The 27496-nt window shown below is 34.8% G+C and overlaps 2 protein-coding genes across 8 annotated transcripts; one reads left to right on the top strand and one right to left on the bottom strand.

The window, feature by feature from the left end:
• The first annotated feature begins 295 nt into the window (after window positions 1-295).
• Window positions 296-16502, top strand: LOC147075313 (uncharacterized). 7 transcript variants are annotated; one of them, XM_085942759.1, is made up of 8 exons: window positions 317-737; window positions 2483-2977; window positions 4684-4885; window positions 6231-7371; window positions 10758-10847; window positions 10924-10981; window positions 11122-11274; window positions 14833-16502. In XM_085942759.1, the coding sequence occupies exons 4-7, from the start codon at window positions 7324-7326 to the stop codon at window positions 11244-11246; spliced, it is 321 nt and encodes a 106-aa protein (XP_085798885.1). In that variant the 5' UTR covers window positions 317-737; window positions 2483-2977; window positions 4684-4885; window positions 6231-7323; the 3' UTR covers window positions 11247-11274; window positions 14833-16502. The 7 variants fall into 5 exon arrangements, 4 of the variants coding, with proteins under 4 accessions (XP_085798885.1, XP_085798884.1, XP_085798887.1 ...); XR_015070036.1 differs by lacking the exon at window positions 14833-16502 and having other exon boundaries at window positions 11122-12467; XR_015070035.1 differs by lacking the exons at window positions 6231-7371; window positions 14833-16502 and having other exon boundaries at window positions 296-737; window positions 11122-12467.
• LOC147075312 (synaptic vesicular amine transporter-like) lies at window positions 12585-27220 on the bottom strand. The gene is made up of 9 exons (XM_085942917.1): window positions 27106-27220; window positions 25706-25813; window positions 25124-25378; window positions 22894-23163; window positions 19521-19666; window positions 17835-17978; window positions 14829-15018; window positions 14562-14692; window positions 12585-13927 (listed from the first exon to the last, which is right to left on the bottom strand). Exons 1-9 carry the CDS (start codon window positions 27218-27220, stop codon window positions 13829-13831), a joined length of 1458 nt encoding a protein of 485 aa, XP_085799043.1. The 3' UTR covers window positions 12585-13828.
• Window positions 27221-27496: the final 276 nt, after the last annotated feature.

Here is a 27496-nt window from a genome sequence, read left to right as displayed (position 1 = left end):
TATTTTACAATAATAAGTCATTAAAATGTCTGACTGAGATAATTGCAAAGTTACTTTAAAGATTAAGTCACTGATTTCATTAACCAACAGTAAAAAACAGTTAGACAAGTATCCATTATCTATATTTTTTTCTTATTCTTATTCTATTCTGTATTCTATTCTTGCTGTTACATTATTTCAGTTTTTGATAATATTATTGGCTTTACGATATTTTCAATTACAATTTTTAATTAACAAGTAGTTTTTAAACGATTAAGATTAATATGAAAAATAAAACTTTTTATACGTTTACCACACCTGGTTTCTTATCAGTGTTGTTATTAGTCTCAATATTCTTGAGATTGCTGTCAAAGTCAAATCTCTCTTTGTAAATAAACAAACGAAATCAGACTATTGTCGAGTTTAGTGTAAAAATAGTAAACAGTGAATATAATACATGATATGATATTGGTTATACCGGTAAAATGTTTCCGATAACACACTTAAATCTTATTACTTACGGTGCCCGATACTTTATCTGATTAAAAATGGAGAAATACGTAATACAGTTCCTCGTTGACGCTTTGATGTCGTCCGAGACGCAGCTAAATGCCATCGACCGACAATTCAACCCACAATTTGGTGGACACATTGGCAAACAAGTGGCCACAACAGCTAGCCTTGTCAAAAGGTCTTTAGAAACTGGGGAAATCAGTTTGAATGCAAGTCATTATGAAATAATTCATCAAGTAGCGATGGTAAGTTACTTACTCGCCATACAGAATTAATTCTCATTTTTAAATGTGACTTATTAACTGCTTAATACATGTACATACAGGTGCATGGATTTATCGCTGCCATAACAAAAAAATGCATGAGTAAACACGTATTATCGTGCAAATTGCAAGATTGCATCCATGAATCAAAAAAGTTCAGAAGCTTCTGAAGACTCATTTTGAGGTTAACCAATTTTCACGACCTGTCAAATAGTACCATACAATGACAACACCACATCTCGCGTAAGCGTAAGAGTAATCGTGAAGAATGAGATTAGCGAGACACAGTCAGCAGTTTTACGTGCAAACAGTTATTGCGATAGTTTAAAATACAGACTACCGGTGCAAGTAAATTCATGCACATGTATAGGTGCTATTATACACTAACAGTGGAGTAGTGACAGTGTCTGCTTTTATAACCGTAGGCGTAGATCATAGGTTCAAATCTGGCAAAATTCACATATATTCTTTTTCAATCTGTATTTTGACCCAATAGATTGAGGAAGCGGCCAACATCAATAATTAGTCATAAAAAAATTGATTAGAAACTTCTTCGTGAGATGGCCAAGATTAGAAGAGCATGAGATCGAGAATTCTTATTTCGAGAAATAATGAAAAAACTAGATTTTTGTTAATCAGCGTGTTTTTTTTTAACAAGTTCAGATTCTAGAAAAAAATCATATCATTCAAATAATCAAATTTCCCTCAATTGAGATAAATAAAAAATTCTGCAGTATCTTGAGAAATCAATAATCTAATCACAAATTTAATTTAATTCTTGAATCTCGAAAATTGAAATGAAAATCGCCAATGAAAGAAAGTATTATACAAATAAATTATACGAAAATAAAACTTTCCTGTCATTTACAAGAGACGAAACCAATAGGTTTCCATGAACACTGTCTCTTCATTCCGGCATGATATTCAAACCAAGAATTCACTTTAGTTGTTGCATCATTTTGAGGATGTGTTTATATTCTGAAACCGCTGACAATATCAATACAGTACACTCTCAGTAATTCGCCGCTCGATTATCCGACAACTACTATAATCCGCCGTTATCTTAACTAGTTGAAAGCACAAAATCAAGCTCTATAATTCGCCGGTATTCGATTTTCAAATTCAGTAGTCCGCTGCATATAAGTATTATACAATGCAGATGAGACGGATTTATTTTGAAAACTTGTCCTTCGTAAAACGTACGTTTATTGCGAAGAAAGTAATGTATCAGGGAGGAAGGTGCTCAAGGACCGCATCACAATTATGCCATACTCCAATGCAACCGGGACACACAAACTGAAGCTTTTGGTCATAGGGAAAGCCAGAAATCCTAAGCCATTGAGAGCCATGAACAACCAGTTGTGTCAAGTGATTTACTGTTTAATATTTAGTTAATAAACTTAGTTTATAAATATGTATACTTAATTTAGTCAATACTTGATTTTGATTATAAATAAAACTAATTGGCTAGTACAACTTTCTCAAACAAAAAAAACTATTTTTACGAAATACCTGTTGTAATTTTTACCATATTTTGTATATTGTATGCACGATAATCCGCCGCTTTCACTAATTGGACACTTGTCTCGTTTTTGGGGTGGCGGATTACTGAGAGAGTACTGTAATTCAAAAATAATAGAATTGACCAAAACTTTATTTTAAATCCATAATGGAGTTCTACCATGTACATAAACATCAGTTTGATTAATGAATTTTATTTGTTACAGGTTATTTCGGAAAATACACAGTCGAGCATTGTCTTCGAATTGATTGCAAAATTCCTTGAAACGTTTTCTAAATGTTTGGAAACTAGCAAACAGTGTTCAGTCGAACAACAAGAATTTACAGAACATTTTTCGACCTGCACAGATAACCCTTATAGAAACAAAGATCACTTTTCTAATGCAATTGATATTGTGACATATTACGATGATAACTGTATAACAATAAGTGACAGTGATGAAGACAGCAATAATTTTGAGAAACTATTATCTCACGACAAACAGGGCACAGAAAACTTGAGATGGATGAGATGCTGGAAACAGTCACTTGATAAAACTTCAAAATACATACAGAATGATAACGTTTTTACGATAAAGGGAGATGAACAAAACACTGAAAAGAGTTATTGTGTAACGATTTGTGAAGGTTTTATTAAATCGATGGACATTGCAATACATTCTGTTGAAAAATTTACTTCTTCAAAAATGGATGACTGCCAGGTTTGGAATTTTTAATTTATAGTATGGTTTTTCCATCAATATTTCACAAAATATATGTATAATTAGTAATATAATAATTATGAATCTATCTATTATCCAAAACAATATATCGCTTAAATACATCATTATAGTCTTCCCAGTTTTAATGTACGACACGGTGGCGAAGAGTGCTTGTTAGAGGGAGGTAAGCGATAAACATGGCCCCCACATCTTGAAGCGGGCCCACAGGCCACGATATTTGGCATGCCCCCCAACCTATCGCTAAGGTTAAGGGCAGTGTAATGTTCTATAGTAGTGTTTCCCAAATGATATTCCAGGGTTCCGCATATAATAAAGGGTATTCCATGTTTTTTTTAGCGATTTTTCGTATTTTTAAATAAATCAGCTTAAATTGTCGGCACTCAGCATCATATTATGAAGCACTGAGCGCGACCCTCTTTTGTGATAGCCAAGTTACATCTGACCCTTCGCTATGTTGGATAAATAGTCATTTTCATTGGTCAGGAGACACTAAAAATAATTATAAAATAAAATTTTACTTGTCTTATAGCGCCGCAGGCGACTTTTTTACTATTAGAGCTTTTAAATTTACGGTGTGTTTATCTCATTTAACTAGTCTGCCACATCGAACTGATCTGCCACATCGGGCCCTTCCTGAGCTAGGCCCCCAGACTAGAGCCCTGTCAGCCCCCTCTTTGTGGGGGTCATGGCGATAGGTAACAGAAAAAAAGTGATAGAAATATCATAGTTATTAGACTTAAAGTTGAATTTTGTTTCTTCTTCACTATGTATTTAACTAATAAAGATATGCACTCTTATTTTATAAGCCGCAGAATCAATCCTGTTACCAACGGCATGGTCCCCACAAGGGTGGGGCTGACCACACAGATAGCACACAGACAAAATAATTAGAAAGATAAAACCGTTGTCGGTGAATAATTGTTATTTCCATTTTTTATTTAAAAAAGACAGTTTGCTCCTTACGGCCCTGCTGTGGGTGTGGGCTGCATGCAATCCGCTTATCTACCAGCATGACATCATTGCCCCCTTTTATGTATTCTTAACATTGCTGCAATAATTTATTGGTTCAGTGGAAATAGACAGATGTAGATGGATAGGACAATTACATTTTTTTTGTTACATTAGCATATCATATCAAGGTGAACATTGAATATTAAATAAATGTTTGCAATTAATTTTAATTAAATTTCAAGATAATCGCTAAATAATCGGCTAGTAAAAAGTCTACGCCGGTGGCGAAGGGTGAAAGTAGGCTGTGGAGATTCGACAAAGATATAGCATACTACACTTTGTCAGTCATTATCAGTTAGTCAGTCATTGAACTAAGAACACAATTTGCAGATATAATTGATTAAGTTTTAAAATTCAATTAAACCGTGCCTAAACGAAAAGTTCGATTAGGCTCAAATGAGGCTCCGTGAGGGTTATTTATTGATTTTTGTAAGGTATGATTTGAAAAAGAGTAGCTCAAAATAATTCTATACTACAGCCTGGTTCCAGGAGATATGATAAAAACTAGTGTTCTTTTGAACATCCCATGTTGTAATCTTTTTGCCATAAATAAAAAAAGCAGTAAATCAACACGGGTAAATAAACCAAAATAAAAACATTGCCAATGTAATTTATTCGTTCCGCATTATTAATAGTTTAATCACAAAATTAATGTAGTTATTATTTTCTTTCAGTTGATGACTTTTGCTGAGTTCACACATACCATTGAAAGTATTGCGAGCAAAAATTATTATCGTGGAGAAAAATTCGATGTGGTCGATAGCAATTTCAATAAACTATCGAACAATGGATTCATTAACCCCATTGTTCAGGTCTTGGCTACATCATTGCGGGCAATTCTAGAAGCTATCAAATTCTACAGTTGATCCATCGTAGGTAGGTATTATTTTATTGTCATATTTCTTGCAGCTCTCAACAAACATTTTAGATAAAAGCACCTTTAATATTGAATAGGTCTAAAAGCCTCCAAGAAAGGTGAAACAGAGGAAGAATGTCGACACGCTGGAGCAACCGAGTGACGGGGCTCATCGGGGGTAGCTTTCACTCCACCCTGAGAGAAGCAAAGGACTGTGCGAGAGTGGAGATACTTAGTCACTCAGAAGATGACTGTATTTCAAAGTGTTCAACGATCCTTAGTCAAGAGGGAAAAACCACGAATAAGATAGGATAGTCAGGCGCAAATAACACAAATGGACACTTCTAATAATTAAAACCGTTAGGTCACACGAACAACATAGTAACTTGTGTATGCGACAGGTCGCATCAACTCATAGATGAGCATCTTACCAGTGGTTATAGCAGCACGTCTAGTATGAACACTAGTATGTAAGTGTGTAGTATCTGGACATGGGGAATGTACCCAGGAGAATAGGGGGTCAGAGAAATCAGTAGCTCTAGTTAGTCAGTAGCGAGTCGCATCTAGCCGTTGCACGTTACACAGCGTTTGCCAACAATGACTTCACGTTTATCATGCACATGTAATCAAAATTAACATAATTCCCCTCCGTAAAAATATATTATTATGGACATATTTTCAGCAAGCATGAAACGAGCACGAGATTGAAAATTTCTGAAGTCGGTCCAAGTTTTGGACCTGTCTGTTGAATCGTCAGCCATTGCTACTTCGTTCCTGTTATGGACGGAGATCTCGAAAAAAATATCTATATAGCTTAAATATATGAATATGAAGTTGAAAATAGGCTACTGAAGCTAATGATTTAATCAGATGTAAGTCAACTTGCATTGCAGACTTTGCACTGTTATCTCGAAATTTATATTTAGACTACCACTGGTAATTCTTATTCTTCGCCGTAATGTTTTTCAATACATGTTATGTGAGTTTTACATCTGATTCTATTGTATGGTACCTAATATATTTATATTTCTATTAGACTGTTATAAATATTTGATGAATTGTTACACTTGCAAAAGTTTACCCATGCCTTAATTAGCTATATTAAAAATCATAAATCTCTTGTGAGTGGAAGATTTACATTGTCAAACAAATCCTACACCCGTTTCGGAGACACTTCAGATCAAGACTCCTCTCAAAAAATCTACAACAGAGCTCAACAAAACCCTCATCAAGCCCATACTAACCTATTGTTCGGATAGCTGGGTCTTATCAAATAAATATGGCTGAATGCTGGATATCATTAGAAGGAAAATATTATGTAGGGTATGCATGTGCAATGAACCACGAACTGTACACAATTTACAGCGATCCGCCGCCTTCTCACATGTGGGGTGACACCGCTGGGCAGGCCATATCTCAAGGAAAGAAGACACCCGAGATGCTCTTCTTCGATAGATTGAAAGAAAAAAGGAGAGTCGGGTGACCTTGACTGAGCCGTCCGGACGGTCTAAAAAGAAACACAGCAACCCTAAGGCCAAGGTGGTGGAGGACGCTTGCTGCAGATGGAGGTGGAACGGAAGTATAGTCTACAGAAATATATCAGATGAAGTAAGATAAGAAACTATTTGGCGAGAATTAATGCTAGATTTACTCGTTTGTCATCTGTGGAAAAAAACTCTACAAGCAAAATAATCATAGCTTCGACATAATACCTATAAGTTTTTTTTAAGCTCTGCCTGAGAAAAATTAACAGTGAATTATGTACATTTTTTTTTCTGTAGGTACCTAGGAGTTTCTTCAATGATTTGATAAACAATTTTTGAAATGAATAATTCACAAGAATTGAGAATTTAACATTCGAGACCCGTCCTTATTTCAAGATTTTTTTCTCTATCGTTATGTATGTCCTTCAATAGTTAGATACTGTTAAGTTCTGAGTTTCAGAACTTCTACAGAACATTGAAAAATTTACTCCTAATTCCCCAAATTAGCTATGAACTGATGACCTATAAAATTCATTTATCAAAAAAATAAATCTGTTTCAAACTTTAATGATGATGTAAAAAAAACACTAGATTTAACACCATACGTAAGATACAATGTTTGCAATATAAACGCAAAGGGCAAGATAAACGCTGCGTTGACAACACTGGTTATAGTGCTAACGGTGTTAATAAAATCGTTTTTGAACGTTTGTTAGATTGAGTAAATCATATAATAAGTAATCAATTAGTCACAATTAATGTGCGTCATCTAATTTGAATGTCTAAATCGTATGAAAATGCTCCATCAATCGTGACACTCTTAATAAAAGTTACCTTGTGTCGCATTAAATTATTCATAACTTGTGTATGAATATGTATATAGGTATTATATCGTTATCTCATCTGTGCGCAATTTGCTGCTATGTTACTACAGTGTGTTATTTTGTTCACAACTGCATTGTCCACAAAATGTAATGCAGAATGAAATGCATATTATGGTAATTGTATTTTATTTTGTTCCGGTGAGTGCATTCAAACTATAGTAAGAGTATAGTTGATCTGTTTAACATATTACTGTACATATTATGTTGGCTTGTATTATAAAAATACCAAACTTTTTGGTGGTAATAAAATAACATATTTCGGATACTACTATAGTATACTACAGCCCGTGTCATAGTGATGTATCAATTTTCTTTACATATTCAAGATTTAAGAATGCAACATTTTTTTCTTATTATAATATAATTTGAAAAAGCTTAAGATACCTACTTACCTATTAGAAAAATCATAGAAATCGTGGACCGGGTGGGATTCAAACTCACATCGTTCACTCATCAACATCAGCAATCTTGCAGATTAGTCCGATACGCAGTGATGTCCTGTGGGGGTAGGCAGATTGAGCGTCACTTGGGGGCGGCAGTTACTCGAAGGGCGGCAAATCGAGGAGAATCATATAGTATATAGAAAAAACTACCCAAACTTAGTAATAACGAAAATACCTTTCCATTAAAAAAATCAGCTCACTGGTTGGAAACAAAATGTGTTTATTGACATAAAAAGTTTGAGAGGCTTGTATTTTTTTGTTGGGTTCGCGAAGTCTAGTTTACTTCCATTACCATTTAACATCATTGGTGACCAGAAACGACACGTGTACATTTGCAATAGAAATGTGCTAAATTAATAGTAATTAACAGGTCCGCAGTGAATGAGTTAATTGTGACAAATTTTAACTATTGGCCTTAATAATACCTGCTCATAAGCGCTCTCCAAATTCAGTTACGGTAGGCAATCGGTTTTTGTATTCTAAATTAACATATTTATTACTTTAATTAGATACTAACCCACGTCACCGATCACTCCAATATTTTCTGTTGTAACTTACTTGAACTTGCTAATAATTTTAATTACCTATTTCTTTTATTCAACGTGTGTATGTGACATCGGTTAGTAATTATGGCAGTCGTAGCATAGTGGTAATGCACAGGGCGCAATACGCAAGAGATGCAGGTTCGATTCCTGCCGGGTGTCTTATTTTATTCTAAAATTGACTGTATTTTCTCATGAGTGTTTTCAGAATTATGCATGTTCAACAATTAGAATGGTACATTCTTAAAATCTTGTGAATTATTCGTTGAATAAAAGAAATAGTTAATTAAACATAGTTTATGCTTGTAACACTGATGTAAGGCGTCTTTGTCTCAGTACAGCTCTAACAAATAAATCAAAGAACACAATAGTGTGGTGTATGCTTCAAATGAATCTGCAATGCGAAATGACTTACAGCTAATTTAATGATAAGCACCAGTAACATTTTTCCAGTTACACTTCCATATGTTAAGACAGATCGTCGCTATAGGATTGGTTTGTCGAATGTCCGTTTTTGTCGAAATCGACCTTTTAATGCAGAATGTTTGTTTGTTTCTAAATGGACCAGAACCATCCTTTTCTTTAAATTACTTTGTAATGGCAATGAATACATCATTCATATGCTGTAAAAACAACAATTTAAATATCTCCATGTATTTAAATATATGATTATGAAATTGTTTTTTCGTCTCCTGAACATTTGGTCTATTCGACAAACCAATCCTCCAGCGACGAGATGTCTATAGATAATGATTTTTTTCAACGTATTTGACCCAAAATTGATCACGATGATGATGATGACTCGTTTCCATATTATTGAGAACACCCTGTATCTATTTATTCAACTGCAATGTACTGTAAATCTTTACATGTATTACCGTGCACATTATCAACAATTGTGAAACACCTATCTGGCGAATAAGAGTATATTCGTATAAAACTTACATTCAATCTTTAAATGTGATAAATCTGAAATATATATTTATTTAATACGAATATTATAACTTTTTATATCCTAATTAAATATATACATGCTGTTTTTGTGACTGTTTTATTCAGTATTCTTTTAAAAATACAGTTTTAAATTACCACTGTAACGCATGTTTGTCCGAGACTTACGAGCTATTTCACCGTCGGCAACAATCTATTTGTTATTTAAGCAGGTGGTATTGCATATAAATAATCAGTCAGCCAATCGTAAATGCTACAGCACGTGGCCTACTAAGCATCCTTGAATAAAAAGATTTAAGGTATTATATCATTTACATGTTGGATTATATCGAGTTTCAGTGAAACGTGAGCAAGTGTCATAAAGTGTTTAAAGCTACATATAAGAATTCAAGCCTATTCTCCATTAAACATGATATTATAATATCCACTTAATCCTTTTGAATTATTGAAACATTCTTATGAATGAGAGAAGGTTCTTCGATTTGTTTATCACATTAAGGTTTTTAAAAGGTACATAAAAAAAAATGTAGTTTTAGAATGTATTTTTTATAAATATCATTCTATTTCTACACTCCTTTGATAAACTTAATTTTCATCTTAATTGATATTATTATCATTGTAGGCCGTGTCATGAAGACATTAATTATAATTATTGTTATTAATATTGCTTTCCATCATCTCCTCTCCCATTGATTCACCAGTTGGACACACTGAGAGTCAAGAGGCCCCTTTCTATTCCATCCAGACGTCAAACTTGTAGCCTACCGGAACGACTTTGTCAACATTCAGCACTTTGATGTTCATCCTTTGTATGTGTCCCACCCAACATCCAACTTATCATGATGTATATGTGTAGTTAGTGATTAAACTGGCGCTACCATACTCAATTTTCAATTTTTGAAACACTCTATTTCTGAAAATCAGTCTAGGACAGGGTCCTTGTCTCAGCCCCATACAACATCGGGCCGATGTCATGGCCCCCACAAGGGTGGAGGTGACAGGACTCTAGCATGGGGGCCCGGCGTGGCGAGTCGACCAAATAAGTGAAATAAACACACATCATAATTTTGCTCTAATAGTAAAAAAAGTCGCTATTTTCTTTTAATAATGGTAATATTTTAAAATATATCGTTGTACCATGTAATTTTTAATTCATTACTTGATAACTCCATAATTCAAGTGGATGTAAGTATTAAACATACACTAAATACCCTTAATTTTACCGTGATTGCCATTTGGAAAACGCTACGGTAGAGCGTCACACTGCCTTTAACCTTGGCGATAGGTTGGGGGGCTGGACAACGATTCTAGCCTTGGGGCCCACTTCAGGATGTGGGGGCCATGGCCGATGTACACGAAGACAAACTAACAATCTACAGTAAATGTTAATTAGATATAGTGTCCAATATTTTTAAAACCTTTGCGCTTTGATTTTGTATGAATGTGCTCACACTTTCATTTTTCATTGCTCGACTCGCCAAGTCGGGCCCCCAGTCTAGAGACCTATCAGCCCCCCTCTTGTGGAGGCTATGCCTAAGGCACATTACATTTGGCAGATTATTAATTTTTTTAAATTTATATTTTACAGATGACTTTCCAGATATTAGTTTTAATATACATTAGTATTCAGTTAATGAATGGAGCCTTCTCCCAAGACTGCATTACTTATGGTCTACGGGTAAGCTCACATACTTTTCTATTCATCTCAGTTAATGATTGAATTTTTTATAATGTAATTTTTATGTTGGTTTTAGTGCGGAGATGACGGCCAGTGCTGTGGAGGTTGCTGCATTGCAGGAGTCTGTACAGATAGTAAGCCATTTTGAATTTTTACCGTATTAAATTTTCACTAAGCGACCAGTCGAAGAACCTGATTTTTTAGTCAGATATCTGCCACAAACGACTAAATACACAATACATACAACACATTCACACATAGTCTTTATTTCTAGCTTACAGATCGTGTCATGAGCTGACAAATCCGTGCCGAGAGAGATACTGCCCGCCCGGACTGGAGTGCACCGTCTTCGTTCCTCTCGATTGCCGCGGGTGTGACATCCAAGCCATATGCCAATGATTTGTGATCGTTATTGTTTTTAAGTTAGGTAATGTTCCAACCATATTAAAATTAGGTGTGGTAAATAGTCGACATTCTCATGAATTTTGTAAGAGAGCTCAGTGGAATAATATTAATTTATATAAAGTGTTACAGTGGCGAAGGATGGAGGTAGGCTGTTGAGATCTGATATAAATAGTGGACACTAAATTTTATCAGTCATACTTATTTGTTTTCTTTGAAATAAGAATAATCGCAGATGGAATTGGTTAGATTTTAAAATTCAATTAAACCCTGACCCAACCAAACCGTAGATAAAAAATAATCTGTAAGTTACCATTCTGTTTTCTTTTAAGCACACCAAACTCTCGCAGTGTAATCTCGCTTTGCGGGTCTGCCTGTCTAATGGAAGATAATCGGAAGTCGAAAGGTTTCAATATAATATTTCGCTAACCAGCTGAAAGGAAACCAAGTTAAGAGTGCAGTGTACACCTGATCCTCTTTTTGCACGGGAGATGGGGGATACCTTCCAAAGACTACAGTGCAAAACAAAATCGTGTAAAAAAAGATAAGGTGCCCATACAAAAATAGTAGATAGGTTGCATTACTTAAAATCAACTCAAAATACGAAATTCTTGAACTCAAAATAAATCGAACTTATTTATTATGTATATATACAATACATAGTTTTCGATTCAAATTAAATTTAGCAAAGAGAAATATATTCATTCAGTGTCGCTACTTGACAATAAACATACCCATTTACTGCTGTTTTTCGCTGGCGAAAAATCACTCTCATCGCTGGAAATATTTAATGACGCTGACGCCGAAGCACGCGGCTCGTCTCTCGTATCGAATCCGGTGTGACTGACTAGTGGCGCCATGTATGTACGTATGAATGTCTGGGCGGCATATAACATATGTATGCACTAGTGGCGTGCGGTCCATTGCAACTCAATTTAATGATAAATATGTGCATACATACATAGTTTTATTCTTTTTAGTTTTTTTAAACCATGTTAAAGCAAAAAGTAAATAAAAAATAATCGGTACTTTTTTTAAACCATGTTATTTCGAAACCGTGCAAAAAGAGGATCGGGTGTATATGTAATTAAAAAATATTAAAGTTTGACAGTATATTTCATTTATTATATTAACAATTATTATATAGTTAATTTCAGGAATAATTATTTTAGTTTACAACCTTTGGTGCTTTATTAAATATTAAACATTAAATACGTAGTTAAAGTATATTATTTAAAAACTTATACCTAAAATGTATATACCTATTTCTCAACAATAATGTTTATGTTTTATCATGCGTATAATAATAGTGGAAAATAACAAATCTCCCGTAAATACATCGTAAGTGTACCCAGCATACGCTGTGGACATACCTGAACATGCATAAGCAGGATTAAACTCGATTTCTCTCACCTTTATGTGAGTGCAGAGAAATCAAAATCGCTGAGCATGTCGATACCTGCATACTACCACCCACCGACTCGATGAAAAGGCGCTGGCGTGGATTGAGATTATCGATGCCAATCTGGTGCTGTTGTCTCGACAATATGCTTTTATAACTGTGACCATGATTCTGTTTTTATTTCATTATCTCTATTCTTTCACATTCAACTTGCCGCCATATGAATGAATGAAATTGAATTAAAGTTGTGATCAAATTGAGATGCATGTCATGTGACTGTCACGCTGTCACGGCTACAAATTTAGTCAATGGTTTCGTCATTTTGCAGAATATTTTGAACGATCACCACCTCTCTAAATTCAATTATAGAGAGTGCCAACTCCTATGTATTAGTATTTTTTTTTTCTTAAACCACAACATGTCGTGAAGCCCAATAATAGTGATAAAACTCCCAGGCTTGAGGAGTTTACATATTAGATTACGTAAATATATTTTGACCTCATTGGGAATCGAACCCAGAACTCCGTGATGGAAGGCCAGCGCCTTGCGCACTGCGCCACGAGTGTTAACTTTGTTTCAATAATTAATTTTAATACTTTCTACGTGTGCGTACGTTAAAATTACTTGCAATATTATATCCATAGATAATATTTTGAACAGAACCCAACCTCCAGACCATAGATAATAAACAATATTATTATAGAAAATACATAGTGCCAACCACTAAAAACAAAAAACGTGATTTAGACATGATTCGAAAAAGTGTAGACATCTAGAATATGATAAAAACGTTCAAAACGTAATGCAGGTGTCGATGTAGTACAGTTCAACGTGAGGTGACCTTATTGTTGTTTTGGTGATTTTGGCAGATTTTGCCAACTGACAATGTTCGTTTAAAGGTTCAAAATGTGCTACCGGATGGGAGCATCAGTCTGATAACATTTTAAACACCAAGAAAAATGACAATACACACTTTTACTGTGATTTCACGTGATAGTCAGCGACATGCACCATAATATATTTCACGCTTAATAGGTACTTAATAACCCAACGCAGTTGTGTCTTATTTCAATTAAAATATTTAGGTTTGTAATAATTTAATTATTAGGCTAGTACATGTATTATGGTAGTAAACGCAGACTGACTGACTAAAATAGTGAATACTTTTGCCAATAATTTACTGGTCATGTTGGTAGGTGGAACCGTAAGTGGCCATGCTTATCGCTTGGTTCAGGTTTTCGCAGTCGCTACTGTGGGAATCTAGTAACCTTGTGCTCTGAAAAATAATCAATTCATTAACATTACGGTTTGTTCAGACAAATGGTAGGTAATATGTATTATGAATCACAAAGTTTTAATCAGAAATGACATCTGTGATTTTATTTCAAAGCAGCCAGCTTTCAGTATTGAAACAAATCTGAATAAAATTCGCAGAGATAGAGCCTTATCATTTGAAAGTACTTAAAGCAAAAAAGTACCACTATAGACCGACAATTATAACTTGATGTGTGACGTCGGTGCTACTAACGCGATATGAGTATTGCAACCTATTACTTCTTCACACAGGCGCACTTCAAGTTATAGTTGTCAGTCACTAATCTATTGATCGTTATATAAGCTGAAGACATAAAAATGGCACTTATTACGAACTGGAACTTGCTTCAGCGATTTTGATTGGGAAACCACAGAAGGCTCCATCTAGCATCTAGTAATCTATACAAATATTCCTTAATTAAATCCCTGCATGAGAACAACGAATGCCGTCTCAGGGTTGATGATTTGTCACGAAATGGTTCAATGTATAAAAAACTTCATTTAAACTAGTAACCAAATTGCAAGGTATTTTAGCTTTAGTGTGGCCTTGGAAAAAAATCAGGACATGTGATGCTTGAAGAGTATATATTTGTTACCTGAATGGTAGATGTGAATTTCCAGGCGAGATAGGCGAGGATAGAACTGTAGAGGATATTGAGGAATCCTAACCCTCGCAGCGTCCAAGCAAAGCCGACACCTCGGGCCATAGCTCCGCCCACTAACGGAGCTGAAACAATATTATCATCACATTTTCATTGTTTAGTGAGCAGAGATTCAAGCATTCCTCATAAAAAAGTTTCTTTTACAATCATCACTTTTATAGAAAACTTAGTTAATGAAAGTATTATAAATTCTCTAATTACCAAGCGAGTAGGCCAGGCTGACAGCGGTCTGTTGCAGAGAAAAGACGGCGCCATAGCAAGTAGTGTGGCCGTGGCGAGTGTCTACCAGTGTGGCCAGAAGGGGTACCACCGCTGCGTCCAGAGCGCCAATCCCCAGCCCCAAACCAAAGTGCGGAAGAAGCAGCTCAGGGATCGATTCTGCACTCGGTATCTGTCAAAAAAGCCATGATGTCAATCGACTGAGGAGCTTTAGGGTTAAATCATCCAAATGCATAGGTAATAGTATTGAGTAAATCATCTTCAAAATTAAATCTGAAATTGTAAATCTCTACACCACTGTTCTCAAATCTTCTTCTCTTATGGCAGCTGAATGCAGTATACAACTCTGAATCAATACACACAGTGTCTCTAAATTTTGTTTTTTTTTTACAGTAGCATTGGTAATTTTATTTTTGTTTCTATTATAACGGTTTTTATTATTGGTATTACAAATATTTGAAATACGGCTTTGAGCTGTCCAAAAATTGATTTTACCGGGAGAAAATCCAGAAGAGAAACATGGAAAGCACCAGAATAGAAAATATCCGAAAAAACATGGGCATTGGTCAAAATTTCCAAAAATACAGGACCTCTATCTGCAAAGAGCTTAAATTTCAAAGTCTATCCATCTCCAAATGGTGCAGAACGGCTTAAAAATGTCATTAATTTTGATAGTAAACATGTTCATCATGATGACAAGACCAGTGAATGAGACGAAAACAAAGATAGAATTATTAGGTTTTATATTTTTTAAATTATTTCATTGCTTCAAATTTGTATCAATTTCCAATGAGGCCAATGACAGTAGTGTATTTCAGTGGCGAAGGGTGGAGGTAGGCTGTTATGATCCGCCATAAATAGTGCACATTAAACTTTGTTAATCATACGTACTTGTTTTTATTGAACTAAGACTACGATTTACATTAGAAACGATACTGATTAAATTTTAAAAATCAATTAAATCCTGCCTAAACCAAACCATAAAAGTTTTGGTATATTTTGAGCGATACGACAAAATTGTGTACACTTTTTCATTCATATTTATTAGTTTTCGTTGAATTAAGAATACATATTACACATATTGTCGGTTCATTATATATATCATATTACGAGGGTGGGTCAATAAGTCCTTAGAAAAGCCGACAGGTGGCGCGACTAGTACTGTAAGCGGTTTGTTTTCATGCAGCGGCACTACCGATTCAGTATGCTGCGAAGTTTCAATCAGATTGGTCGGGTTGTTGTGTGTTTCTCGTACATTTAAAAAAAAAATTTGCTTGTGGAAAATGGAAAAATGGAAAATGGAGAAAATTGAGTTTAGAGCTGTTATTAAACATTTTAATATAAAAGGGTTAACAGCAAAGGAAATAAAAAATGAGTTGGATTTAGTTCACGGCATATCTGCTCCTTCACTTGCAACTATTTATAACTGGTTAAATGAATTTAAACGTGGTCGTACATCAACAAAGGATGAACCACGCTCAGGACGTCCTGTAGAGGTGACTACACCAGAAATGATCAATAAAATCCACGATATGGTGTTAAGTGACCGAAGATTAAAGTTGAGTGAGATAATTGAGGTTACAGGGATCTCAAAAGGTAGCGTCATTTCTATTTTACATGACAAATTGGGCATGAAAAATATTTCTGCAAGATGGGTGCCGCGTTTGCTCACAGTCGACAATAAACGCAATAGGGTGGTGGCCTCTAAAGCCCTGTTGTCGCTCATGCAACGCAATCCGGATGAATTTTTTCGTCGCTTTGTGACTGTAGATGAAACATGGATACACCACTATACTCCCGAGACGAAAGAACAGTCAAAGCAGTGGATTGCGAAGACAAACCATGTCCAAAGAAGGCAAAAACCGTAAAATCAGCTGGTAAGGTTATGGCTACTGTATTTTGGGATGCACGTGAAATTATTTTCGTTGACTATTTGGAAAAAGGAAAAACAATAACAGGGGATTATTATGCATCTATATTGGACCAGCTAAAAAATGAAATTGAAGAAAAACGGCCTCATTTAAACAGGAAAAAAATCCTCTTTCATCAGGACAATGCCCGTGTTCACACATGTTTACGATCAATGGCTAAAATTGAAGAATTGAAGTTCGAATTGGTCGACCACCCACCGTATTCGCCAGATTTAGCCCCCAGTGACTTTTTCCTTTTCCCAAACTTAAAAAAATGGCTAAGTGGACAACGTTTTTTTTCAAATGAAGAAGTCATCGATCGGACAAATGCTTATTTTGAGGACCTTCCGAAAACTTATTTTTCTGACGGTTTAAAAAAAATTGAGAAACGTCTAACCAAGTGTATTGAGCTCCAAGGAGATTATGTTGAGAAATAAAAAAAAAATACAAAAATAAAAACTGTTTTAATGCTTTTTTCTAAGGAATTATTGACCCACCCTCGTATATTAAATTCATTAAGCCCTGTCTTAAATATTCTATCTATAAAATATCCAAAATCATGTATGGTTTAACGCCATAATTTTAAATATTTTATAGATAGATGGTTTTTTTTTACTATTATCTATTATGGCTTGGTTTCGCAGTGTTTACTTGAATTTTAAAAAACGAACTGACACCATCTGTAAATTGTAGACTTAGTTCAATGAAAACAAACATGTATGTTTATTGTGGTGTATTTATATTAGATCTTAACAGCCTACCTTTGCCACTGGTGTATTTAATAATGAATTAGGTTAAAAACAATTACAAACACCCAGGCTTTGAGAAAATCACATAGATTTACTATGACCTCACCGAGAATCGAACTCAGGGGTCCCCCAGATGAAAGGCCAGCACTTTATGCACTGAACTACGAGGACCTACACTGTGTAAAAATATAATCATGGCGATTATCTCAGAATCAACTATTTGCATGTACGTTGTTCTTGCACACATGTCTTTAATTTTAAAACGATGACGTTAACAATAATACTCTCCTATGGTATAAACTCTTAAGAAAGATGATAAAAGACCTCACCATGAAAGCTGTGACGCCTGTCAGCAGCAAAGCGATAACGGAGACCTTCCACTGTCCAACTTTGCAGGCAACAGCACCGAAGAGATTAGTTCCCAGTAGGTAACCTATACTGTCCGGTATGAACACGGTTCCCATTTGCCACTTCTATATGATAAATAAACAGATTTTATTTTATCTCAGCAATGTTTGTTTGTAAAAAGTGTTTATTGGCGATACATAATTTGAAACATGTAGGAATATTATTGTAGAATATAATTAAAAGGTATTAGAGACATGTGATAAATCTAAACGGATATAATATAATATATTGTTTTAGAAAGCAAACAATCTACTTTTCATCATAGTTGCACTAGCGCATGTATTCTATAGACAAGGTGGCTATCGAGGATGATTTATCATATTTATGTATTGAGGTAATTAATTGTTACAATAAGTTAACCGTCTGAACCGTCAAACGGCTATGTTTTAACAGCACCTCTCTTTTGGCTGTGTTCATTTTTAGAGCGAAAAAAACAGTTTAGACGGCTAACTTATTGTAACAATTATAATACCTCAATACATAAATATGATAAACTAGCCTCGATAGGTGCCGATAGCAGCCTTGTGTATAGAATAGATGCGCAGGTGGGTTTATCAATTCTGTGTGCGGAATTTAAATGTAGTGTAGTAAGTACAATACTTAATCATGTCGAAACAACTTTGCGTCGATAGTTTTATGTGAAATTTCAATAATATTGTTGAGCATCTTTTATAATTTTGAATTTAGGAATAATTCCTAAATGGCCTAGATCTCTACAAATTTTAATTCTAAGCTATTTACACTAGCTAGTAATTTTTAATCAAACTATTTTTACTGTTTCTGATGTGTTCCATATTCTAATATCTAACTTTGGTGCTCCTTCTCGTTGTGTGACATAGACAGGCATGTATTTAGTTTTTGCCTGGTTTATTTGTAAGCCCATTCTTTTGGCAGAGGCTTCTAGTGCTGTGAATGCCTTTTTTAGCGCCAATTCTGATATTACAATGATGTCGATATCATTGGCATACGCCAGCAGCTGCACAGGCTTAGTAAATATCATGCCGCTGCCACAGGCATCAATCTTTGCATCCCGTATCGCCTTTTCTAGCGCAATATTGAAAAGAAGGCATGCCAGAGCGTCACCTTGCCTGAGGCCATTCAGTGATATAAATGGCTCGGATATTTTCGCTTGAAACTTCACCCGGCATTGTACTGGTGTCATTGTCATCTTTACAAGTTAAATGGTTTTCGTCGGAATTTCAAATTCTCGTATAACCGGTTTCGATTAATGCTATCATAAGCTGCCTTAAAATCTATGAACAGGCGATACGTGTTAATATTGAATTCAGTGGTCTTTTCTGGAATCTGCCTTAGAGTGAATATTTGAGTAACACATGATCTCCCTCATCGAAAGCCTCCTTGGTAGTGCCCGAGTATTCCTTCTACAATGGGTTCCAGCCGCTGGAATATCAGAATGCTTCATTCTTCAATCTAGTTTTAAAAAGAAGTCCAAAGTCTCTAATGACAACTCATTACAGACAATAGGTACCCAAATTTATATATAGGGAATTCAAATTAATATTGAAATGTATTTGTTGTATAAAAGAAACAATACGCCACATACATGGCAGTAAATGTTATCTACGACTGAAGATGGGTACGCTTACCTCCGGCTTCAGATGCGTCATCAGCCATATTGGAAGGCAGGGTTCGAGTATGGCCATGGCGGAAGTAGAAATGAAGATGGCTCCCGTTGCCATGATGATTACGCTGTCCGTTACGAGAGGCCACCAAACTGTCGGTGCTTCACGCTCTACATTCTAATAAAAAAATCAAAATGTCACCTACTACTTATTATAAGTTAGTTATTATTATAATGTCTGTCAGTGACGAAGGGTGGATGTAGGCTGTGGAGGTCCTACATAATTAGTACACGCTAAACTTTGTCACTCATACTACTTATTTGTTTTCATTGAACTAAGAATAAAAATTGCAGATGGTGTTGGTTAGTGTTTAAAATTCAATAATTAAACCATACTAGATAAGAGATAGAGATAAATAATTTCAAGATAAAAAGAACTTTTTATATACAACGTTTTTCAATTTTCTGTTGAATTATTATGCTCAATATGCTCAAACTTGTACTTGATATGAAGTAAATAAAAAACAAACAAACAAACAAATATAGAATACTGAAATTTCATTTTGATTTCCGTAGTAACGCACGTATATATTAATAATTTAGTTGCTAGGACCACCCCCTTAGCAACCAATAATAGTGGATTGGATTACAGATTTCTTCCGAAATAACTTTTCATACAAAACAGAATTAAATGAAAATGAATTCAATTCTACTTACAGATGGCTAAAAGTATTAAAATAATGCATTGGCATCGTGTTCTGATATATTCTAAAAGTTTCAAATGTCTAGCTAGTCAGGAAGTTAGTTAAAAATCGAGTACTAGACAAACAACCACCGGACAAACAAGAATACGAGCTAAGAAAAACGTGGTAAAAATATTCTTTTATCTATCTAAAATTATACTATTAAATCATACTTAATTTTAGATGTTTTATAGATAGAAAAATATTTTTTTCAAAAACAAACAATAGTATGACTGACAAAATGTGCACTATTAAATATCGGATCTCCACAGCCTACGTGAACTGTTCGCCACTGATGTCTGTTGCACATACCTACTTTTGAATTGAAACTGTTTTATACAAAATTTACCGATTGAGTAAATACATTGATGCATGATGAAATGATTAACTTGAAAACTGAAAAATTAAGTATCGACAGCAATCGAGATGAAGCTGGACTGAGAACACTCGAATAGCAGACGTGCATGCTGGCAATTACGCTATTCCGGACATAGTGTTTTTTTTTTCATTTTTCTTCAGATACCATTTTCAAACTGGTAATAAAATAGCTAGGTACCTGTTTCATTTCGAATAAGAATACCTATTACATTGAAGCCCTGATAATAAAAAGTATTTAAAATTAAAAAATATTACATAAATAATAATATACTTTGGCCTCATCTGGTATTTGAACCTAGCTATTATTAATAATAGTTTAATATTACTGTTTACTAATTAATGATAATTAGCACAGATGGCGGTACGTATTACGTGTTATACTCTTAAGGCCGGTTCGGATTAGTCGAGTAATTTAGTAACTAAACATGTATGAACAGATAAATTTAGTCGAGTAATTTAGTAAAATCGTTTAGTGGAGTCAATCTGTTTTGTTCTAATTTTTCGGTTGAGTAGCACCACCATCACCTCACTAAATACCAAACAAGCCACGAGACAAGTCTGAACAGTGCTCTATTCATTTTGACACATCACTCACTAATGTACTGTGTTCGGACACGTCTTGTCTTTTTCAGTTACTAAATCATTTAGGGGTAACTCAATCATTCGCCACTCGACTAATCCGAACCAGCCTTTAGTTTCCGAGGTGACATAGAAAATATTGTGTTAATAAATTTAATCTCTATTGTTTTATCAAAATCTAGTTTATTCATACTTTCTCTTTATTCCTACTATTTGTCACCTAGTGAAAATGGCATAAAGGCAATTCGGTCATGGTTTATTATATTACTGTGAAAAAGTATGTAGATAAAATAGCTCTTATTAAAGAATACAAACATAGATATTATTAAAAAATATTATGTCCAAGATGTTGAAATAACAGCAAAGAATAAGAATAGTAGTTTTGTTACAATACATACATGTTTAGTATAATAATATATTTCAAAACGGGTCTCACCTCCATTGTTGGGTCGAAATCCAAAAATATTAGTTGCAAAACTAAAGAAAAAAGTATTATTTTTAATTTAATAATCATTTTATGCATTATAAATAAGGTTTGTAAAAATATATAATGCTGAATAATATATAATGAGTGTAGTGCAGCTGAGTCGGCGACCTGGCTTCCAGGACGGAATGTGCTCCAGCACTTTTTCCGTAGGCACCTAGTTCTCATAAATATTATGTTACTCACAATAATTCAGAATGCCTTGACTATAGAAAATTGTGTTGCTGTTATTTTTAACTTGGGAAAAAATCGGGTAAGCTGAAAAAACCTTGTATAGTTTGCAAAAAACTATAAGAAAATCGATTAATCAGTTCAATTCCGAAGTGTATATGAGAGGATCTATTGCTCTTTTCCTCAGCGTTGTCAATTTTGATTTTTTGCATCCCATTTCTTTTGTTTTTTTTATGATTGCTGTCATTCAAATTCAAATTTTATTTATTTTTACATACTATAGTGAACATTACAAATTCATAATTTAAGACGTTCACAACATCATATTTAGAAGCAAAGAAATATTATTAAAACAGTATTACATATATAAAAAAAGAAATAGATCTGTATTAAGTTATTAAACAGTAGAAAAGTGTAAACACAAAAAATTATAAATTAGATTCACCGAATGAGCTAAGCAGACCCTATTTTAAAAATTTATAAAACAATGCCCACCTATAATAATACTCATCCTCACGCAGGTGGAATATGTCAATGTGATTGCTATAGATAAGCAGGTACCTACCAATGAAATGATTAGGATTTAAAAGAAAAACAGCGACCCAGCCAAAGATATAGAAGAAAACCTTCTTGTATAGGTAAAGATAGAGCCTGAAGTGAGGCAAAAAAGGAGGACCTCACAACCTCTAATTTTCATACATATCATATTCTCAATATTACCGTATTTGCTATTTCTTTCTTCCATACAAAAATGACAATTACGTCGAACTGGAACTTGCTTTAGTGATTTTATAGGGAAACCACAGTAGGCTCCATCTGGAAGAAGATTCAACAACTTTGGACTGGCACTTTTTTATTTAGTACTACACCACTGATTATCTACCTACAATAAAATAGATAATGTGAAAAACTCCAGCTGGCACTTTGGAAATTAATCATTTTCTTGAATTACCTAATGACAATGACCAAATAATAACAGATTGTATGAGTGTGCTGCATTTCACAGAGATAAGACAATAGTTTCACTTGACTATAATACTTACCCAGTGCCATAGCTGCCATAACTGCGATAGCCAAGAAGGGCGCTTTCTTCCCTACGAATTCGTAGAGCAGCCCCCCGAGCGGGTACCCGGCCAGGACTCCGAGGGCGCCGCCTCCCAGCAGCGCTGCCATGGCGCGAGATCGCTCGCCTTCGTGCTGGCGGAAGGAGTCAGCCGCCAGACACATGCCTGACACGCAGACGCAGGAAGAGCACACCCCGTGCACTACGCGGGCGAATACCAGCGCGATGTACGACTCGCTGTATGCAAACACTGGACAAAACAATACAAATGAGGCTACTATTTCCAAACTCGGCTTATTCCCAAAAACATTTTGCGGAAAAATGCAATAAACTGTTATACAGACAAATATAAGATTAGGTTGTATGATTTTTTATTTAATTTGTAGTGTAGCATAATAGTTAACATATAAAACAAAGGGAAACCTATTCATTTCTATATTAATAAAGAATCTATTCATATATTATTTAATGTTTGGATCAAGCCAAGTTTGAAAGTGACAGTTGGAATGAGCTATTTTTGAAACTTAGCAATTTGAAAGTATGTAACCAAATGTCATATCACTAAAATGTTACAGACAATGTTTGGATAACAATTATGGCCAGTTTCAATTATTCAAAACTCTCGTCAATCATTAAATTAATAAAATAATAATTTTGATGACATTTACTGTGGGTAAACACCGAAGTTGTTTGGCTTCATTTATTTGCCATTTTTCTGGTTTCCTTTCCGTTAACAGATAAAACAATAACGTACATAAAAACATAAAAATAATTGCTTAAATTAATCAAAAAACACCTTTAAACTTGAATGATATGAGGAGCGGTCACAACACAATAATTGTCATGTAAATTGTACAGGACACTTTTAACAACATGACCCCAAAGCTAAGCCCCCCATTGGCTAACGTGAAACGATCCGTCTTTTGAAACTAAATAATTGTGGAATAAACCACGTTTGAAAGTTTCATTTTATTTTGGAATGATATTTTGTATGTAATGAAGCCAGGTTTCAGATTGCTACCTAAAAATTATTTTAAAATGTATTTTTTTTTACAAAAATTTTCTTTACAATTCATGGTTCATTTTTGGACAATATTGAAATGACCCGGATTTGGAAATAGTAACCTCAAATTGTTCAATACGCAAATAAACCCACGTTTCAGTAACCTAACCGACCTGGCTGCCTATTTTCAAGACAACAAATCCCATTCATTTTACCAGATATTATGAAAACATAAATAATATTAAACAATAAAATAAAATACCAAAGACAAAACACATAGCGCGGGGTAGGGCATTGATTAGTCTCGCACGCCTCACTAACGGTCCGTGATACAAGTGACAAGTGATAAGTATGACACAAGGAAACAGAAGATGTCATAGCTGCGACAACGTATGTAATTGAAATAGATAATATATAAATTCAACTAATTGTTTAAAAAGTCAGGAATGGATACCAACCCTTGTGAGAGCAGGCAAAGGTGTCCTAAAAGCAGACGTGACCTGCGAGCCTCAAGAGGGTGAAAATCGAGCATTTCTTTTGACGAATTATCTTATGTCAAAGAACTTGGTCGGATCATAGGTATCACAAAATGGCTCTGAACTTTAGAGAAATTCAGCAATTATGGGTGTTATTGTTATAAATTATTATCATAAATTACCTTATGGAGTATACACCCCGTTCACTCCAAAATGAAGCATATTATGCCTAGCCTCCACCGATTTGAGGTTGTCAAACTTTATGGTATTTAAGTACTAGAACTTTTACACGGAATGGTTGTTAACCGTTTGCTCAACCCTTTGCCTAGCATGCTTTCAGGGGAACGTAAGTGCATACTGAGCACGACGCGTAAAGATAAAAAACAGAATTATAATAACTGTATAATCTTGGCAGGTATCTATACAAAGTAAGTAATAGACTATAATGAACCTTGATGAAGAGACAATCGCTGGATGAGGACTGATGACTAGCTAGTACTTAATTCGCAATGCATTACACAGGACCAAGAGAAACTAAATCAACTCAAAAATGTCTTCATCCCACAGTGGATTGATCTAGAATTCTAGACTGATGATGTAGATACATATTGTGAATTGCAACCTGCTGCTGGATTCAAACCCACGACCCACTATTTTTTTCAAGTGGGCATTCTGTCAGTAGTCCACTGTGGACTCAACATATGGATATAGTAGTTAAAGTATATACTCACACAATGCAGCAATCAGTAGATTGGCACTGCCGAAGAATATTGGAACTTTGTACCCAACGCGTGAGGTCCACACTCCGACCAGCGGGTTCAGAACGAGTTGTATTAAAGCCTTTGAAGACAGGAGAACTCCTACCGGACCATTCTCTCTTTCAATTTCTTCAAAATCATCGTCATCATCTTCCAAAATTGTTTCCAAAGTAGACACGGCTCTTAAACTTCGAAACGCATCTCTTTTGTTGAGTTTGATAAATTGATCTTGAATTTTGACCAAATTTTCTGGCTTATAATTTTTGCCTTCTCTAAATATACTTTTGCTCAATTTTTCCTTGACTTCATTACTATTTTGGCTTATTCTAGCATTGTGTCCTTCATTGGGAAATATTTTTGGAATATAATTATCGTTATCAGTTTGGGTATTCATCGTCACAGATTGTTTTTTGGATTCATTGTCTCCTGTTTTCCTACTACCAGATTGAAGAAAGATTTTGGTTGTGGTTTTAGGTATCACTGTATCAATGCAACGCTGTGACATGTTATCTGGTTTTGAATTCTCGGTTGAGTCAACTGGACTGTTGACTGGACCAACAACTGTTGGTGTTTGAGTCCAGAGATTTTTAACGTTGTCATAGAAGGCAGATTTCGACAACGTTTTTAGAGATGTCGCATGCAAGTAATCCGGTATAATCGGAACTGAAATAAAAGAAAAAACATTTAAATTATAGTATACGATGGATTATGGGTGTTTACACTTGATTGTTATTCACCACATATACATAATATTATTTTTACGACAGGTGTTTCGCTCACATGGTAAACTTTTTCAAGTATGAGTAGGTACTCAGGTTTTGATAGGTTACCTACATTTACAATAAAGTTTAAATAGGGTTTTGGAGTAGGGCAATTGGAGGGAAATAGGGATAGATTATTTTTTCTCGGGCACATTTTTAACATCGTACCTATCCACTTCTTGTCGAGCATATGAACTTACTTATTATAAAATTGTTGTAGCGTGAGAGTTTGAATGAAGCCTTCTTTGATTTCCCTTTAATAATCAAAAATAAATTCCAGTTCATTTTGTGTATTAAGGTTGTGTCTCTAACATCTTTGGTTTCGACGGATTTTTATTAGAATCGCTTAATGCCATTCAAATGACAACTAATCAGAGATAACATATTCTCTAAGATTTAGAGAGTGTAAAGTAAAGAGAGATAGAATTCGTTGAAAGCCTCAAATGGAGATGGGCTGGACACATAGCTCGAAGAAAAGACAATCGTTGGACAAATTTAGTCGTCCAGTGGTATCCGAGAGGTACAAAACGTCCGCAAGGTAGAGGCCGCTGGATCGATGAAACGATAAAGTTCTGCGGAAGTACGTGGCAACGCAATGCACAGGACCGAGATAAGTGGAATCAGCTTGGAGAGGCCTTCATCCAGCAGTGGATAGATTCTGGCCGATGATGATGTTGAAAGGGAAGAGCTATACAAAAATGAAAGTGTTTCCATCTAGCATGTATTTGAACACAGGGTCTTCGACTTGCTAGGCCGCGAAATTAATTTTAATATAATTAGCTGTAGTGGTCAACAAAATAATCATCATCATTTGTATTACAACCACGGATGGATCACCACTCTTCTCTGTTTGACGCGGGTCTCTCTTTCTACATACTATTACCTTTTTCCTGGGTGAAGAATTGAAGTTGGGTAGTCGGGTGTCTTACATCATTGAGATGTGGCCTACCAGATAGAGTTGCCCCCCATGTTGAATTATTTTATTATGCTAATAATTTCAAACCATTTTTACTTTGGACGGAAAATAATATGAACTTTCTACAAGTTGCGAGATATCTTAACATTTTTCAGGAGTTGATTTTTAACGATTTAATTGGACAAGATAAAAAAAAATCTTCAAAATTATACAAAACCCCTACAGTAAAACATTATAAATACAATTATTTACTTAGTTTATTATAGATGGGTACTTACCCACCACTGTGAGCAACATGTTGTCTAGGAAAAAAGCCACATAGATGATGAAGACTACGGTGTATCTATTCCTCTTGAGGGTTCGGAACCTTTCGAAGAACCCTTGCAGGTTCATGGCTGCTTAGTATGATAGCGAACCACCTTGTCGAAACTTTGCACAATCTAACTTTTTAACTTTTTTTTATAAATATGCAGGAATACCAATAGTACCTACTTATGTATTATTTTTTGAGTCTTGGGTCACTTATTAATACCTATGTAAGTTTAAAATAATTTTATTTATAAAATGATACATTTTTGTACGCGGTTAAATGGGACTGGAAAGAGGCAGCACCTTCGCGCTAAGTAAACTTTTACCTAACCAGTCACTAGATAATAATATGATATTCCA

Source organism: Rhyacophila brunnea, unplaced genomic scaffold (genome assembly GCF_057557595.1).
Source record: "Rhyacophila brunnea isolate RB1 unplaced genomic scaffold, BYU_Rbru_1.0 scaffold_15, whole genome shotgun sequence".
NCBI lineage: Eukaryota > Metazoa > Arthropoda > Insecta > Trichoptera > Rhyacophilidae > Rhyacophila > Rhyacophila brunnea.
Note: the sequence above shows the minus strand (reverse complement) of the source record. Positions and strands in the feature narration are given on the sequence as shown.

Bases quoted from the DNA above. Each gene is read 5' to 3' on its own strand.
- LOC147075313 (XM_085942759.1), top strand. From the start codon at position 7,324: ATGCAGAATGAAATGCATATTATGGTAATTGTATTTTATTTTGTTCCG. The intron at 7,372-10,757 runs GTGAGTGCATTC...TATATTTTACAG, and splicing joins TTGTATTTTATTTTGTTCCG to ATGACTTTCCAGATATTAGT. The intron at 10,982-11,121 runs GTAAGCCATTTT...CTTTATTTCTAG, and splicing joins TGCAGGAGTCTGTACAGATA to CTTACAGATCGTGTCATGAG.
- LOC147075312 (XM_085942917.1), bottom strand. From the start codon at position 27,220: ATGAACCTGCAAGGGTTCTTCGAAAGGTTCCGAACCCTCAAGAGGAAT. The intron at 23,164-25,123 runs GTGAGTATATAC...TGTTTTGTCCAG, and splicing joins TCTACTGATTGCTGCATTGT to TGTTTGCATACAGCGAGTCG. The intron at 15,019-17,834 runs GTGAGGTCTTTT...CTTTTTTGACAG, and splicing joins CAGGCGTCACAGCTTTCATG to ATACCGAGTGCAGAATCGAT.